The sequence below is a fragment of the Pseudorca crassidens genome, chromosome 2, assembly GCF_039906515.1.
Source record: "Pseudorca crassidens isolate mPseCra1 chromosome 2, mPseCra1.hap1, whole genome shotgun sequence".
Taxonomy (NCBI): domain Eukaryota; kingdom Metazoa; phylum Chordata; class Mammalia; order Artiodactyla; family Delphinidae; genus Pseudorca; species Pseudorca crassidens.
This window is the reverse complement of record NC_090297.1, coordinates 137,918,206-137,937,051: the sequence shown is the minus strand read 5'-3', so window position 1 is coordinate 137,937,051 and position 18,846 is coordinate 137,918,206. Positions and strand designations below refer to the sequence as shown.

Below are 18,846 nucleotides of genomic sequence, written 5' to 3'. Positions count from 1 at the left end.
TCCACCTTGTCTTCTCCCCATTCATCGCTCCAGTCAATCCCACACACCACGTTTCCCCGCCACCGAGATCAGACACCTCCACACTCACCTCCACTCCGAGTCGCCGCCGCCTCCCCCCAACCCTCACTAGAGAGCCCGCGACCCGGGGCGCGCGCACACACACATTCTCACGCTTCCCTAACCTCCTTCTCCGCACCGAGACTAGCCGGCTCCGCTGGAACTCAGTCCTGCTCGCGGGGGCTAGGCACCCAAGTGTGTGCCTGCTCCGCCCCCTCCCGCTGATCCTCGCAGCCCCCGCCTCCCTGCCCGGGAAGGAAAGAACACAGCAACTCCCCCGCCACCCCGGACATACCCACCTCTGTGTCTGTTGCTCCATGCCCCAACCTTCGGCCCGCTCCCCGCTACGTACCGGGCCGGCCTCGGCACTCACCGGAGATACTGCGCGCTCTGCAGGCTCATCCTCCGCCGCCGCGTCTTCCCGCGAAGCCTCTGTGGGTCTCTCAGGCTCCTCGGAGCGGCCCCACGGCACCGCGGGTGCTGGCGGCCGCCGCCATCTTCCTCTCCTCCGGCTCCTCCTCGCTCAGCGGGGGTTGGGGGTGAGTGAGGCGAGGGGGAGGGAGCGGGGATAGCTGCTCTCGCTGCTTCTCCGGCCCGTGGGGCTCAGGGACACTCCGACCCGGGAGGGGGGAGGGGGAGGGAGAAGGGATAGGGGCGGGGTAAAGAGGAGGGAGAAGCAGAGGAAGGAAGTGGGGTCTCTCTCGCGAGATTTCAGCGGCGCCGGTCCCTCCGGGTGATTTCCGCCTCTCTGTAGCGCTCCCTCTTGGGATCAGTTAGCGGTGGGGCGCCTGTGCGGTTGCTGAGCGGCCCACTGGAGGCGATTGGCGGCTTCCGGCCAATCCACCCAGCTTCTCCCGCGCAAGGGGGCAACCCCAGCCTCACCGGGAACATCGAGCTCCAATCAACCGGGAGTTACACTCAAAGTCTTCCCCCGTCTTTGCACTCCACCCGATTTCTCTCTTCCTTTTTCCACTCCTCCACTCTTCCCTACCGGAAACGACGCCCCTTCCTCCTACAGTTCCGGCCGCCAGTCCCTTGTCTCTGGCCTGCCCTCGCGCCCTAGACTGAAGCTAAGGACCCCCTCCTCTTTTCTGTGGCCCCACCCCCTGCACGCAGGGAGGCTGTTGGAGGGGATAGGGTGGAGCCCAGGGATGAAGAGAAAAGAAACCAATCGGATTGGATAAGCAGCTGCAAAGGCAACTGGAGGCTGTAGTTGTATTGTCATAGTAACCAATGTGTGCAGACAGAATGACCCTCCCTTGGCGAGTGGATTCCCCGGAAAGTGCCCAGGGTTCCCCCTGGCTTCCCTTCCATCTAAGGGCCTCCCCCAGGTTGGGAATCCGGGTAGTTCTCCTGCGCGGGGAAGTTCATTTTCTCCTCCCTTTCCCTTTCCCGCAGCAATTGGGGAGACCCCGAGGCATTCACCATGGGCTTTTCCACCCGCCTGCGGGCGGGAACCACCTCCATAGTTTTCCACTCCGTGCCGGGCTTGGGGGAGGGCTGGGCCTACGCAGAAGATGCTGGGCCTGAAGGCTGGTGGGCGGCGGGCTGGAGCAGGCTAGGCGAGGCGGCGGCGCTAGGCTGCGAGGCGGGCGAGGGGTTTCCCCACAACCGCCCCCGGCACTGGGAGGCGGGGTCCCGCCAGGACGGGGTCCCTGAGGGAGGAGAACGGCACACGACTGCCGAGATCCCTTTTCTGCTGACGGGGACATTCGACTCTCCCCGGCGGGTCGACCCCTTACTGAAATCCCCCAAACCCCACCCCACACACACTCTCGGCGACCTAGCCTCCTGCGAGCCCCCCACGCGGCCTTCACTAGCCACCTCCTGCCGCGAGGAGGCCAGCGTGAGAGTGGGAACTCATCTTGGAAGGCTAACAAGTGATTTTTCAGCGCTTAGGGGACGTGGCGAGATGCTCACGACCGCCATCCCTCTGAGAGGCACCCCCCAGTGTGAGTCCCCCTTTCTTATCAAAAACAGACCTCCGAGTTCCTTTCTCCTTTGCAAACTTCCTCCTTCTCTCAGGCGTTCGTAGTATTTTAGAACTTGTCACTATGTATCTTTTGGGTTGGAGAGGAAAACATTGGGTAAAATAGTATCAAGAAAAACCTAGATACTTGAGCGAAGTTCCTATGAAAGGCTTCTAGGAAAAGGATTTTCATTCTTAGAACACATCTTTTTGAATGTTTATTGTGTGTATTTTGTCTCATGTTTGAGGCTAAAAAAGCAGAATAACGTAAATGGGCTCAATAATAATGAGTGTGTGAAAAGTAGCTGGAGAAGTCGTCGTGTTAGTGGTTTGAAAGAATTATTTGACATTTTACAAATTATATTTTCCATTCGTATTGTGGAGGCGTTTAAACAGCTGTCCCAAAGTACTTTAGGATGTATAACGGTATAAACCCCTCCAGGAATGCAGCCCTCACTGGACAGTTAAAATCATAATTTTAATGGGCTATTTTGGTTTGGCTCGGTCGGGGTACCTGATTCCTTTTGTCTTTCATGCTAGGTGAAAAGGCGCTATCAAAATCCTTCTCTGAGACCGCACCTATTAAAAGACTGGGCCAACGTCTATGGGTAGGTTTGGAGGAAATGAAAGTACAAGCTACTTTGAAACAAATCCCAAGGACAGATTATCATTAACGACATAGAAACTGAACTATGCCCCTCGTGCTGCATGCGCCTACTGTGATGCAGTGTGACACGCGGTGATTGCAGCTGTACATTGCCCCGTGTCGTCCCTCCACCCACCGAGGGGCCGCCCACTCATGGGAAAGAGAGCCACCTAGTGAAAGATTGTTCTCATCTCTGGTTTAGGATCTGGCTTTTCTTCAACCCTGAGAGCCCAAGGATGGAGATTATGACTACATATTACCTAAAATACCTTAGATTTTCTTCCTGAAATTTATTGGTTAGATTTTTTTAAAAGATCTTAAGCAGAATAAAAGTTTATGTTGTGTGAAATAACCACCCCCTTAGTAATCATCCTAATAACACTTTTTATGTCTGTGCCTTATATCTCCAATCAACAGTATATGAGCATATATCATGTCCCGCCTGACGATCTAGAAAACTATTAGTACCTTCTCATTTTGGAGATAAGGAAACTGGGGTTGGAAAAAATGAATCCTTTTGTTGTGTTGTTTGTTTGATAAACATTACTGAGCATTTATTATATTTCAGACACTGTCCAGGTTACTATGGATACTACCATGGAAGAGACATGGTCCCTGTCTTGGAGGAACCCACCTTCTGGTAGAGATACCAGAGAATAGAGACATGATTTGGATGCAATACTATGGGTGCAAAAATTAAGGTAAGAACAAAGTGCTTTAAGTGCACAGATGAAGGTCAGACATATAAGCCATCTTTATATTTTATAGCAGGTTTCCTAATAATGTTTCAAGGTTCTTCAATAACTTTAGTGTCCCTACAAACTAGATAGAATAGTAACATTTAATTTTACAGATTGTAAAACATTGATGCCCATCTTGAAAATACCTTTAAAAAATCAATAGGATTCAGGAGAATTATGACCCCCAATTTACATATTGCTTAATGTACATTTTCTAATCTCATCTCTTTCTACTAGAACCCATCAACAGATTTGTAAAATACAAGCACCTTTCTGCAATATTATTCACCTTTCCCCCCTACAGATAAAGATTACATCTAAACCAAAAGAAATTATAGATGAGAAGCTGTTTCATTTTGTTTAATCCTACATAATCTTAAATTTTTCAGTTTATGCCAAAGTGATTTTATTGAAAGACCATAAGCTAGGAGACCTGAGTGTGCATCCCAATTCTGCCATCTCAGTCTCTGAAGTTCAGTTTCTTCCTTGACCAAAATGGAAACATTACCTATTACAGGCTTCCTGTGAACTTTAATGATAATATAGGTGACTGACTATATGAGTGCCTGACATACAACGCTGGTACTTGATGAACGTCAATTTATTTTTTGCCCTCTGCTCTTATATCAAGCTAAAACTAATAATTTAGAACTACTGCAGCATAAAATTATTTTTTTAAATAATAGTTTATCTAATCTTTGTAATACTCATAAATCTGACCGCATACACAAATTTATTCTTATTCAGTGCTGAAAGATAGATTCTTTATCCATGACACTGAATACAGAAAAGAACACAATATCAGGACATTGTGAGTCAGATTCCAGAAGGTTGAAACTTTTAAAAAACCTTTTATCACTAAAAGCAGCCTAATATAACCACATTTCTGCCCAAGTAAACAGAGTGGCCAGTTTTCAACCTGGCACCAAGTACTTGCCGAGAAGCTACTCTTAACATTGCTATCAAATTTACCCAGAGCTTTGGTAGCCTAATAATTAATACATAGTAAACCTGCTCCCTTTTTATAATAATACACATCTCACCTGTTCCATGAAACCTTAACAAGCACTAATTTATTTTAATATTTAACCTACATATTCTGATTGTTTCCCAGTCATGTGTACAGTAGGTACTTAATGTGTTTCTATTTTGATGAGAATGCTTTGTCAATTGCAGTACTGAAGGACACAATGTATATGAAGCTGGCCCATGTTCTCCTCATTACTACACTTCAGGTGTGGAGCTAAGTGATTGAATCAAGTAAGTAATTCGTTCTCTTCAAATAGTGAGACAGATACAAATTGACGTTAAACTCAGGTCTCCTGTTGCTCAAGATTTCTCAGACCTTAGTCTGAGAAAATCTAAAGTCTTAGTCAGCAGCCTTTCTCAAACAGTTCACCAAGTGTGAATTTATTCATTCATTTCTAAGAAGGAGTCACTGAGCCTCCTCCAGAACGGTCAGGAAGCATTGCAGTCCAAGATTTAAGAGAAGAAACTTCTGGTTTGGGAGACAGTGAGGTGACAGAGAATGGTAGTCAGAGCTAGCTAGCTCTCCTCCACTCTCCTAATATTTACTAATGGAAATCTTATTAATCTTCAAGAATTTCTCTCAACTCCCAGTAAGAAAATACCTCTGGGAAAGAACCACACCTTAAAATCCTATCTACTAATTTAATGAATGCAGGCCATCTGAAGAAGACAAAAAGAAATGCCCATAGGGAAGACCAAAGAGTATTAAAAAAGAAAATTAAAACCTTAGCCTCTTACACTTTATATTGTCCAAAGGCCTTGGTGTTCATGGATCTCTTTACTACTCCAAGCACAGTACTACTGAAACCATCTTGGGGTCCATAGTCTAAAATCAATGTATTTCATGTCAAAATCTGTTGTATTACCCAGAAGCTGCCATTTTTTTTTTCTTAGAACACACCACTAAAAGAAAAAAAAAAAATCTTTCCCTATTATATAGTCTCTCCTTTCCTAATTTCTGCAGGGGAGACAACTATTTTTGAGCACAGAGAATGTGATACTGATATTGTCATAAATCTGCTCTTCTTCAAAACCATAAGAAACCACACGTGGGCACACACGCTCATACACACATGCATGCCTTCCTCCTTTCCCTGCCTTTATTATTTTACCACTTCTATTTTCAGTTCAAGTTAAAATGTGATATAGATGAAAAGCAAAGAAACTCAGGACATACGTTTCAAAGCTTACTTGGGTACTTACATGTACCCAAGTCCTGTTCTGCTTTGCTTAACTATCCTAGGGTCTTTTCTATTCACAGAAAAATTCTACATATTATAAACCTAGATAGTTTGTCCTGCATTTATAAAAATTCTTACTATTATTGGACTACTAGATATGAGAGCATATTCCAGAGCAAATTAGTGAATTAATAAATTCTTATAGTCTACATTTTAGCTATTTTAAGCTTAAAAATTTTTTTAATTCCTGGCTTGAATTTTCCATTGGCTTTCCACTGCCCTCAGAATAAAGTCCCCAATCCTTAGGGTGACCTATGTGATCTGGTCCTTGCCTGCCTCTTCTCTAACGTTTCCTGAAGTCAGCACTCTAGCCACAGTGACCTTCTCTCAGGTCCTTGAATGGGTGGTGTTCTTTTCTACTCAGAGCCTTTACACAAGCTGTTCCCTTATTTAGGTAACTCTTCTTCCTTCTTATGCTTCAAGCCTAAACTTGAACTTCTCTGGAAAAATCTTCTCTGCCCCACCTCCCATCAAGCTAGGTTAGCTACACCTATTTCATATTCCCATAGCACCCTGCCCATCTTCTTCATGGCATTTGTCATATTTGTAATTATTCAGTGTCTGTTCCCTCCAGTTGGCTGTAAGCTCTGTAGTGCAAACACTGTACCTGTTTTGCTCACTACTGTATTATCACTCCACTACCAGGGTTGCTGATACAAGGGTGCTCAATAGATGTTTGTTGAATCAATTAATCTTGGGAAAAAAAGTAGAAGTTTGGACCACGACTTTCATATAAATGCTTAAAATTTCTGAAGACCTTCCTATGGAATATAGAGGTCATTACTAAGCAATAAGAAAAGAACTTCAACCCATCCGAGGAATCTATTATATTTAACATGATGAAAGTTTTAATTAGATGAAATTTACTTAGGCAATGAGTAAAGAGCACACATAAGATTATGGGTAACTCATCAATTATCTCACCACAAAGTCTCATACTTCAATGTAGGAAAAAAGTCTTCAGTGTCCAAGTCACTTTTATTTAACCTTTATGTTTTCTAATTTGGAATAGGGGAAGCAGTTAACTCTCTTATTATGTGGCAAAAGAAAAAACACTGCTGGGGAAGATGGCAAGAGAGAAGACAGTTTATCAGCTAGGTTGGAAAATAGGATAGAAAAATTAGATTTAAAAATTCAGAGGGTTCTTCCCTGGTGGTGCAGTGGTTGAGAGTCCGCCTGCCGATGCAGGGGACCACGGGTTCGTGCCTCGGTCTGGGAAGATCCCACATGCCACGGAGCGGCTGGGCCCGTGAGCCATGGCCGCTAAGCCTGCGCGTCCGGAGCCTGTGCTCCGCAACGGGAGAGGCCACAAGAGTGAGAGGCCCGCGTACTGCCAAAAAAAAAAAAAAGAAAGAAAGAAAGAAAGAAAATTGGATTAGAGTGTAGAATGGAAAGCTCAGTGATCTTTGTGTTTCTCACCAGAAAAGTGTTTATAAATTCTGGCCTTATTATTGTTATTTTTTTCTCCTGTAATGGGATAGTGCTAAATAAATTTAATGTAAGTTTCTTAAAGAAAGGGCCATTTGCAATTTCAAAGTAAATGAGATATTTAAGTTATATTTCTGGAGGCAGGCATGTTCTCCAAGTTCAATTAGATAATGTGTATAACATACCTAGGCTGTGCCAGGCACTTAGTAGGCAGTCAACAGGTGATGCTGCTCTTGTTATGCATGTAAGGTAAATTAGAGCTTCCCACACTCAGCTTCACACTGTAATTAATGTAGATTAAACTGGTTTTTTTAAATAAAACACAGAATGTTGTAAAATTGCATTTGGAGAGAGAGGTACACAGCATGCCACCTTAAAACTGTATGACTAGTTGTATCACGTGACCAAGTATAAACTGCCAAGAGAGAAAACAGCTTTCATCTACTTACAGAGAATGTCTCAGTTCACTAGGAGTTTTATACTTGGATGAGATGAGATCCAAGGTCTGGCAAAACTGAAGAAGATAAGGAGGCTCATGAGGAGTGAAACCACCTGCTTGTGCGTTCCCTGCCCTCTTTCAAACTGACATTTCTGGCAGGCTCTCTGGCTCACTCTCTCTCATTGTCTTGCTGTCTCAACCACTGTCTGCAAGCTTTCCTTTATGGTCCCCAAGGTGATCCAATCCTTTGTCCAAGAGGATGTGCATGGTTTTAGTTCTTTAATAATAGCCCTATGGTAAACCTATAAGGCATGCCACTTATTGGGATGCCAACACTTCCAAAATGTAGGTGGCAGTGGCCTGGATGTTACAGAAGGTAATTAGTTTGTAGAAAGCAAAGTTGAAAATTACTTTTCTGTAAGTATTTGTGGGACAGCTAAATTGTAGCATTAAAGCACAATAGGAATTTTAGGTAAAGAGTTTAGGGTCTATAAGGAATGTTCAAGTGATGATCAATTCCTATCTTTCTCTGCTCTTTCAAGACAAATCTAAATCTAAATCAATCCTTTACTTCTGGGAACCTTAATCTGGTTGTATCCTGATACCAAGGAGAAAGCTTGATGAGTTATGGATCTTGTAGAATTTTAGTATTCATTTACTCACTTTTTCATTCACTCAATCATCAAGAATATATTGCGAATTTTCTATGTATTGGGTCACATGCTAGTCACTGGGGTGCAAATGGTGAACAATACAGTCTTGCTCTCAGGGCTTAAAGCTTAGAGGAGAATTAAGGGGCAGTTATACTATAGAGTGATAAAGCTGTTAGAGGTCTTTGGAACCATTCCACCTGGAGATCAAGTGAAGACATGCAATCGGATAATCCACTTAAGTGTCCTGGTCAACTGCAAAGTCCTTTAGAATGAGATTTTGCAGAGTTAACTTTTTCAAATTCTATTTCCCAGCAGCAAAAGAAATATATATAGTTCAACCGCCAGAAAAGTGATGGAAAACCATAGCTGAAAGTATTCTAGACTAAAATATGCCTGAAAGATACAAACTATGTAACTCTATGTCATAGTTATATTTAAGTTAATATAACTTGTATAAGTTCTATACTGCAGTATATATAAAGTATAACTCTGACATAGAATTGCATAGAAAATGGGCAGAAATACAATATAATACTAAGAGCAGTTGTTTTTGTGAGGCAAATTATTTGTGGGTGGCTTTTATTTCTTATATTTTTCAACATCTCCCACCAACCAAAAAGCTAAGTAGATTTCACTGTTTTGGCGGTTGCTGTGGTTGTTAGGAATTTCATTGTTTGTCATTGTTTTTAAAGAATACCTGAACTATCTGCCAAGTTACAGAAGCCTGAGAGCAACATTGGAAACTGAATAGGAGAAAGATTAAAAATAGATGTAATAGCTTTTCACATACTGGTGATTGAAAAAAAAAGACTTCATCAGAGACAATTCCTAAGGCATTTCCTATGGCTCACTCTAACACAATATCAGGTACTGATTCTTTTGTACAAAAGCTGATGAGAGTGATCATCTTTGAATACATCATTACTGACCTTCTTTGGCAATTTTGGATCTGCTGGGAACCATCATAGCCTGAGAAGGATGAAATGCCCTAGATGGGATTCACAAAAGAATCACTTTACGTAATAAAAGTCTAAAATCAAACCTTTACTTAACCTTTTTGCCTTCTCTTACCTTTATAATTCTCTTCTCCTCGTCCCTCAACTTTAGGTCACACCTGACCCCTCCCAGTTGTATAACAGCCTGTATTTCCTCCTTTCTCTGGAATGTGACCAGTCAGGAAACTCAACATTTGCTTTTTTTTTATCCTATTTATGGGTGAGAAAGAAAAAGAGAGGCAGGAAAACTGAATTGAGAAAGAAGAAAGAGCAGGGAAAGAGAAAAAGAAAACTATAATATCTGGAGGAAGAGAAAGAAGAGATGCATGAGCAAAGAAGCACAGTGCCTGGTGGTAGTAATAGTTGTGTTATATATATATATATATATATATATTTTTTTTTTTTTTTTTTTTTTTTTTTTCCCCGTACGCAGGCCTCTCACTGTTGTGGCCTCTCACTGTTGTGGCCTCTCCCGTTGCGGAGCACAGGCTCCGGACGCGCAGGCTCAGCGGCCATGGCTCACGGGCCCAGCCGCTCTGCGGCATGTGGGATCTTCCCGGACCAGGGCACGAACCCGTGTCCCCTGCATCGGCAGGCAGACTCTCAACCACTGCGCCACCAGGGAAACCTAGTAATAGTTGTTAGACACTTATCTATTAGAACCTACTTTCCGTGAGAGACGCTAAGAAATGACTAGATCCCCAGTCTGAATTAAAAACAAGAAAGGGACTTGGCGAACTCTGAAATATACTTTCAGACTCAGTAATCTCTATCTGCTGAATAGGACATCCCTGGTTCTTGCTGCCTGGCAAGTTCGAGATGATTCCATTTAATGATCCAGTTCAAAAAGGCTGATATAGACCATGAGAAACTTTGTATTGCCATTTTAAAAGCTGATATTCTCCAAAACAAAATATATCATATGAATTTGACCCTTGGGTACCATGCGAGTGTTACCTTTCTCTTACCTCTTACCCATATGATAAGAGTGAAAACACCAATTTAAAACAAATCATTACGAAGCAGTGCAGTCCAGACAGCTGTTAAACTGCTAGACACTCTGCAGAAAATCCTCTTTTACCCCTTAGGTGATTTTGAGATCACTAGGAACCTTCTAACTAAATCTAACAATCTAACAATTGTAAGTTTTTATTCTTTTAAACTTTCTGTTCTATTGGGTAATACTAATATGTTTCCTTTACCAAAAATGTTTTTACCTTGAATCCAATGACATTTTAATTTTTTTTATTCTACTACCTTAACCTCATCTTTAATTCATTATGCTGCTATCGCTCTAGTGGTATATAATAAATACTTGGCTATAAATATGCCATAAATGGAAATATAATGGCAGAACTTGGTCATTTATTGGCTGTGAGAGAGGGAGGGGAAGAAATCAAGGAGACTCCCAGGTTTCTGCTTGGGAAACTGAATGAAAATAGAAAACATAAGAGAAGAAATAGTTTGGAGAGATGAATGGATGTGGAGATAATGATTTTGTTGTGGACGTGTTGAACTGTAGTTGTCTGGAGTTGAGAGATCTTGAGGATCTGGAGAACTTGAGAGAAATTTCAGCTAGAGTTGTGAATTTGGGAATCATCAGCATGTAGATGGTAACTAAAGATGCTTGAGTGGTTTCAGAAAGATTGCCTATAAAATGAGAGAGCTAGGAGAGGTTTTGTCTTACGAAGAGGTGAGAACCTTCAGCAGAAAAGATCCAGGATAGAAGAATAAGAGATAAGAGAGGCTGAGTAGTTAGGAATGTGGCTTCTGAGGAAATGGGAAGAGATAGACTTTCAGGACACACCGGCAGAGATGGAAATCTCTTTTCCGGTAGAATAATAATGAGATGGTAAATTGTGGAGTTTCTCCCCCCACCCCCAATGTTTTCTTTTATCCCTTGCCCTTTAGGATTTTAAAACTTCAGGTTACAAAGTCACACAGGCTCTGAAGAATTCAGGACAAAGAGTGATGATTTAAGGGTAAGGCTTTCAGCAGCAGAATATATTAAAAGTTCCTCAAATTCATGAACACAGAAAATCAGAGAGGAGAGAAAGAAACAAAGGGACTTTGTGCTCTGCCTCCCATCCTTCGCCAGAAGCCTGAGGAGATTTATAGAGATTCTTAATAGGTTTCTGGCATTTGAGAACAGAAGAAACCTCAATCCCTATTACTGAGTAAAGCCAAAGAAGGTAGCAAGACCACAGAGTTCCTCGCATCCAGAAAGGCAGAGGAAAATAGTCAAAATGGTATTGTGAGCTATGCTTTGAATTTCCACATCTTCTCCAAGAACTCCAATCACAAAAACTTTTTTTTTTTTTTAATTAAGAGATGTCTCTGGGTTCATTCACAAGATAATCATCTCTAGGTAACAGAAATGAAAAAGCAGCACCACTAGGTTAGTAAAGCTAGAGCTGTGACCCTGATGGTCTTCGGGGTCTGGAAGCAAGTAGAAGTTGGCTAGGAGTTTGAATTCCTCAGAGCAGTGGGGATCAACAGCACCCCATACAGGGTGTGGCACATTAGGCAGGCTCACTGTGAAACTGGGATTTGGGAAAAGCTTCCAAATGATTTCCACCCTGACCTAGAGTTTAAAAAACAAAATAAATAAACAAACAAAACCCCTACCTATCTGTGGGGGTGGAAGGAAGAATAGAAATCAGTGCACACAGGACTTATGCCAGTCTGCTTTCCTGCCTAGAGGACAGATCTGTTATCTTCCCCAATATCCCTGAGGGTCAGGAGTTCTGTGACACCTAGTTCTGGACTAGGGGGTCTCCGCATCTACATGGAGGCTACACTAAAACAGCAAATGGAGTGGAATAGGTAGAAAGATAAAGCTACCATTTAAGATGAGCTGCAAATTACAATTCACACACAAGGCAAGTTAATGCTAAAAACATTAACCAACCTCTCAACTTAGTTTTGTTTAATTGATCTGTGAGTTTCTAATAAAATTATATTAAAACTTCCCAATATTATTGTTGATCTACTTTTTTTTCTTATAATTCGTTACTTTTTGTTTAATTTCATGGTTATACGGTTAGCTGGATAGAACTTCTTGGTGATTTTTAAATTTTTATCATTTTTAATATAATTTTAATCATTATGTAATGTCTTTTTATCCTTATCAATACTTTAAGCAGTTATTTTATCTGATACTCGTATTCTACTATAACTTTTTTTTTGGTTAGCATTTGCTTGCTATAACTTTTTACTTTATTTTCAACCTTTCTATGCTATTTTATTATTGGCACATCTTTTGTAAACAGCAGGTAGCTGGGTTTTCTTTTTTTATTCCTGACAGTCTCTGTTGTTTAACTGGAAAGTTCAATTCATATGAGTATGATCTATTTAAAATTACCTCTACCATCTCTACCATTTACTTTTTTTTTTTTTTTTTTTTTTTTTTTGTGGTACGCGGGCCTCTCACTGTTGTGGCCTCTCCCGTTGCGGAGCACAGGCTCCGGACGCGCAGGCTCAGCGGCCATGGCTCACGGGCTCAGCCGCTCCGCGGCATGTGGGATCTTCCCGGACCGGGGCACGAACCCATGTCCCCTGCATCGGCAGGCGGACTCTCAACCACTGTGCCACCAGGGAAGCCCTCTACCATTTACTTTTGATTTTCTGTTTACAATGCTTTCTCCTTGTTTTATTCGTTTGCTTACCTTAACTGCTTTTGTTGAATTGATAACTTTTCAAATTTTCTTACTTTTACCTCTGCTAATTTGGAAACTATAGATTATATTTTGCCTATGCCATAAGCAGCTACTCTTAAATTTTTAAATGTATACTTAACTATTTATTTTCCTAACAATTTATAGTTTTTAAAATACAACTATCCTTCTGCCCCAACAAGGCTGTGTTTTAGCTACCAAATGTATTGAGCAGTTATTGCTATCTAGAATTTTAGTTCCATATTTATTAGAACATAACATAAAAGTTACTATACAATCAATGTATAATTAGATTTATCAATCTAATTTATCAATTTTTTGTTTACCACTTGTTTCTTTAATACCACATTTTCATTGTGAACTCACTTTTCTTTTTGCTGCAATACATCATTTAGTAATTCATTCAATAAAAATTTATGGCTGGTAAACTCAGGTTTGTTTTTTTTTTGTAAACTCAGGTTTGAAAGAAAAGTTTTCTATTTCACCATTATTCTTGAATTATAGCTTAGCCAGGTATAGAAGTCTATGTTGCCAGTTATTTTCCCCTCAGTGCTTTGGAATTATTACCATGTTGACCTCTGGTATCCTTTGTTAGTGATGAGAATTCTGTTGTCTTAATTATCATTCTTTTATGGATAATCTGTGTTTTCTCTTTGGTGGCTTTTGAAATTTTCTCTTTATTCTCAGTGTTAGGCATCTTCACTACAGTGCATCTGGATATGAATTTCTTTTCTTTTTAATTTTTTTTTTGTACTTAATAACTGCTTTTCTTTCAAAAACTTTAGAAAATTCTTAGTATCATCTCTCCAAATATGACTTCCGCCATACCGTTTATTCTCTTCCTAAAACTACTAATTAGGTGCATCCTTCATGTATTCTATGTATTGCTGTGTAACAAACCACTCCAGAACATAGTGACATGAAACAATAACCATTTTATTAACCTCCAATATTCTGTATGATAGGAATTTGGATAGGTACTTCAGGGAGAGCTTGACTCTGCTTCATGATGTCCAGGGTGTCAAATGAGAAGACTTGAACAGCTGGTGGTCACTTGAATGGCTGTTCTTTTTTTCATTCACATGTCTAGGCTACAATGACAAAGGTAGACTGGAATACCTACACATGCCTTCTCCATGTGCTTTGGGTTTCCTCACACTGTAGTGGCCTCATGGTAATCATACTACTTCCATGGCAGCTCAGGGCTCCAATAGTGACTATTCCAGAAAACAAGGCAAAAGCTACATAGACTTTCATTATCTAGGCTCAAAAAATCACATAGTATCACTTCCATCTTACTTAGTCAAACCTGCCCAGATTGGGGAGTACAGGGGCTAGACCCATCTCTTAATAGAAGGAGTATCAAAGAATCTGTGGCTGTAATTTTAAACTGCCACAATACAGCTTAAAATACATGCTATAACAGGGAACTATATTCAATATCCTGTGATAAACCATAATGGAAAAGAATATAAAAAAAGAATATCTGTGTATAACTGAGTCACTTTGCTCTACAGCAGAGATTGGCACAGCATCATAAATCAAGTATACTGCAATTTTAAAAAATAAATAATAAAATATATGCTATATTCTACATGAATTCCATAGATTAATCTTCTAATTCAATAATTCTTAATAAACTGGGAGAGGGTAATCCCTTCACAATGTGTGTGTGTATCAAATCATCACAATGTACACTTTAAATGTCTTATGAATTTGTCAATTAAACCTCTCACAAAGCTGAAATAATTCATTCTCTGACTGTAACGAGTTTAGAGTTTATCTCATTGAATATTTTTATCACAATGTCTGGTTTTCTATTTAGTTATTTTTCATTTTCATCTTTCCTTAATTCAGATCTTCTTGTTTCTTAAGCTTTTATATATTTTTTTAGGTATTTTATTTTTTAACTCTTTGAATGCATTTATTGTAAAGTCATTTTAAGATTACTTGCCAATATGGACTTCTATTCCAGTGGGAATGGATCATCTTCAGGGAACAGAGATTTCTATAATATTTTTTAAATTGAAATGTAGTTGATTTACAATGTTATATTAGTTTCAGGTGTACAGCAAAGTGATTCAGTTTTATATATATAAATATGTATTCTTTCTCAGATTCTTTTCCATTATAGGTTGTTACAAGATATTGAATATAGTTTCCTGTGCTATACAGTAGGACCTTTTTGTTTATCTATTTTATATATAGCAATGTATATCTGTTAATCCCAAGCTCCTAATTTATTCCTCCTCCCCTTTCCCCTTTGGTAACCATAAGTTTGTTTTCTATGTCTGTGAGTCTACTTCTGTTTTGTAAATAAGTTAATTTGTATCATTTTTTTAGATTTCACATATAAGTGATATCATATATTTGTCTTTCTCTGTCTGACTTACTTTACGTAGCATGATAATCTCTAGGTCTATCCATGTTGCAAATGGCAACACTTTATTCTTTTTTATGGCTGAGTAATATTCCATTGTATATATGTACCACATCTTCTTTATCTATTCATCTGTCCATGGACATTTAGGTTGCTTCCATGTCTTGTCTATTGTAAATAATGCTGCTATGAACATTGGGGTACATGTATCTTTTCTAATTAGAGGTTTTGTCTCTTCTGGATATATGCCCAGAAGAGGATCATTTAGTAACTATGTTTTTAGTTTTTTAAGGAACCTCCATACTGTTCTCCATAGTGGCTGCACCAGTTTACATTCCCACCAACAGTGTAGGAGGGTTCCCTTTTCTCCATACCCTCTCCAGCATTTATTATTTGTAGACTTTTGGATGATGGCCATTCTGACCAGTGTTAGGTGATACCTCACTGTAGTTTTGATTTGTATTTCTCTAATCATTAGTGATATTGAACATCTTTTTATGTGCCCATTGGCCATCTGTATATCTTCTTTGGAGAATATAATATATTATATACCCACATATATAAAAACCCTCCACCTAACAAATAGAGAATTCACATTCTTCTCAAACACACATCAAACATTTATAAAATTTGACCAGATATTTTAATGAATCACTATAGTACAGACCACATTCTGTGATCAGAATTTAGTTGAATTAGAAATTCTCATATGTTTGAATACTTAAAAGCACATTCCTAAATAACTCATGATTTAAATAAAAAATTGCACACCATTTAGAAAAGAAAAACAAAGAAAATACATGATAAAACTTGGGTAATACAGATAAAGCAGTCATTTGAAAGAAAGTTATGACATTAAATGCATTTATTAAAAATTATTTCAGGGGCTTCCCTGGTGGCGCAGTGGTTAAGAATCCGCCTGCCAGTGCAGGAGTCACGGGTTCAAGCCCTGATCCGGGAAGATCCCACATGCCACGGAGCAACTAAGCCCGTGCGCCACAACTACTGAGACTGCACTCTAGAGCCCGCGACCACAACTACTGAAGCCTGCATGCCTAGAGCCCGTGCTTCACAAGCCACTGCAGTGAGAAGCCTGCGCACCACAACAAAGAGTAGCCCCCACTCTCCTCAACCAGAGAAAAGCCTACATGCAGCAACAAAGACCCAACACAGCCAAAAATAAAATAAAGTAAAATAAATTTTTAAAAAATTATTTCAAGTGAATGAACTAAGCGTTCACTTCAAGGACCTGGGAAATGAATAGAGTCAACCTCCCAAAATACCATTGATCAATGAATCCGAAAGCTGATACTTTGAGAACACCAATAAAACAAATTTCTAGCAAGCCACATTGAGAAGAAGATAGCACAGATAATATTAGAAATTCACCCCTGCACCTGGCGATTTGGGACCCATGGAATGGTGTGACTAGGCAGTATAACTCCAATGGGGCTGCATTTGCCTGCACACCTTCACCAAGCTACTCAGCCCCACGAGTGTCCAGCCTTAGGACCCATCCAGCTATGGGGCTAGATGATGTGATTCCAGGATATGTCACCACCTCTGAACAAATTTTGTAAGAATTTCTGTCTCGAGTTCACCCACCTCCTTTTCTGCCTCCGCTGCCACCATGGTGCCCATGAAAAAGCTTGTGGTGAAGGGGGGCAAAAAAAAGAAGCAGGTCCTGAAGTTTACTCTTGACTGCACCCATCCTGTAGAAGATGGAATCATGGATGCTGCCAATTTTGAGCAGCTTCTTCAGGAAAGAAAGTGAATGGAAAAGCTGGGAATCTTGGAGGAGGTGTCGTAACAATCGAAAGAAGCAAAAGCAAGATCACTGTCACTTCCGAGATGCCTTTTTCCAAAAGGTATTTGAAATATCTCACCAAAAAATATTTGAAGAATAATCTCTGTGATTGGTTTATGCATAGTTGCTAACAGCAAAGAAAGTTACGAATTACATTACTTCCAGATTAAGATGAAGAAGAGGAGAAAGACGAGGATTGAAACTCAGTTATCTGGAGTATTTTGTATGAATTTTTAAATAAAATTTAGTAAACAAACAAAAAAAATTTTCTCACTTTTTTTTTTTGTAATTTATCTTTATTTTTATAATGGAGTATAGCTGATTTTCAATGCTGTGTTTCTTTCTGCCGTGCATCCACTTGATTCACTTACAGAGAGACATCAATAAATTCTTTTTCAGATTCTTAAAAAAAAAAAGAAATTCAAAGGGGGACATAATTAGAGATACAGTAGAGATTAAGAAGATCATTGCTTATACTATACAATTTATAATATTGAGTGGCTTTATGTCAATAAATTGAAAACTGAGGTAAAACTTACAATTTACCAGAAAAATACAAATTAAAAAGTTGACTTAAGGAGAAATAGAAAATCTAAATAAATCAGTCATCAACAAAATAGATCAATAGTCCACAGTCTCTCAAACCCTTCCCCCATCCCTTGCCAAAGAAACCATGCCAGGTGGTTTTACAGGTAAGTTTTACCAAATTTAATGGAACAGACAATCCCATATTATATAATTATTCCCTACAATAGAAGTAAAGATAACCCAGCTTATTTTATGAAGTTACTATGATACTGATACCAAAATAGAAGAATTATACAGGCAAAGAAAATTATAGATGAATCTCATTTTTTTGAACACTGATATGAAAATTATGTACAGTAATTAGGAAATCAAATCCAGCAGCGTATACAGAAAAAAAAAACAAACATCAAGCACAAATAAAGTTTACCTCAAATATAAAGGTGCTACTAAAATTTAAAAAGCATCTGTAATCTACTTTATTACCAGATTAAGGAAAAGGCCCATATGCTCATCTCAGTAGATACAAAAGAAACATTAGGGCTTCCCTGGTGGCGCAGTGGTTGAGAGTCCACCTGCCAATGCAGGGGACACGGGTTCGTGCCCCGGTCCGGGAAGATCCCACATGCCGCGGAGCAGCTGGGCCCGTGAGCCATGGCCGCTGAGCCTGCGCGTCCGGAGCCTGTGCTCCGCAACGGGAGAGGCCACAGCACTGAGAGGCCCGCGTACCGCAAAAAAAAAAAAAAAAGAGTCTATGTACCAGTTCAAGGAGGGTCCAGTACCTTGAAACAAGGTTTAGCAGGGTAAAAGGATGGGGGCTGGAAGTGCTGTTTTAGGTGGGATGAATCGGGAAGGCCTTCCTGAGAAGGTGAATTTTAGGAGAGAGAGAGAAATGAGGGAGCAAGGTCTATGTTTAAGCTCGGAGGAAAGTACATTTCAGTCAATAAAGTATGGCAAATACAAATGCTCTGAAGCAGAAATGAGCTTGGAACATTGGAAGAAAGAAAGAAAGCCTGTAAGGTAAAGTGGAATTAGCACATGGGGTAGGATAGAAAACTATTGCAGTAGTAGGAGAGAGACATTGGTGGCTTGGACTTGTTTAAAAGTGTTGAGAAGTGATTGGATTCAGGATACAGAACAGACAACTTGGTGATGGGGATTTGAGTTGTGAGGGAAAAGTTTCAAGGCTGACTGAGGTTTTTGGCCGACATGCCTGGTGAAGCCATTTACTCAGATAGAGATAATTAAGGAGTAGCAGAA

The 18,846-nt window shown here is 40.2% G+C and overlaps 2 protein-coding genes and 1 pseudogene across 7 annotated transcripts in view; 2 read left to right on the top strand and 1 right to left on the bottom strand.

Annotated features, from left to right (window-relative positions):
- Positions 1-746, bottom strand: part of SMG7 (SMG7 nonsense mediated mRNA decay factor) — a 71,483-nt gene extending 70,737 nt beyond the window's left edge. For 5 of the 6 annotated variants that reach the window (XM_067728868.1, XM_067728873.1, XM_067728872.1 and 2 more), the window contains exon 1: positions 431-746. Coding sequence is in view for 1 of the 6 variants with exons in the window: in XM_067728869.1 (XP_067584970.1) it covers positions 431-459 (29 nt within the window). In the remaining 5 variants the exon portion in view is untranslated. Of the gene's footprint in view, positions 1-182; positions 188-430 lie in introns of those variants that run through there. The other variant, XM_067728875.1, reaches the window with a different exon arrangement.
- A 2,568-nt stretch (positions 747-3,314) lies between these two features.
- NMNAT2 (nicotinamide nucleotide adenylyltransferase 2) overlaps positions 3,315-18,846 on the top strand; it is a 196,197-nt gene continuing 180,665 nt past the window's right edge. The window contains exons 1-2 of the mRNA XM_067728884.1: positions 3,315-3,373; positions 4,589-4,672. The gene's annotated coding sequence lies outside the window, so the exon portion shown is untranslated. The remainder of the gene's footprint in view (positions 3,374-4,588; positions 4,673-18,846) is intronic.
- On the top strand, positions 3,333-17,385 carry LOC137219796 (large ribosomal subunit protein eL22 pseudogene; annotated as a pseudogene).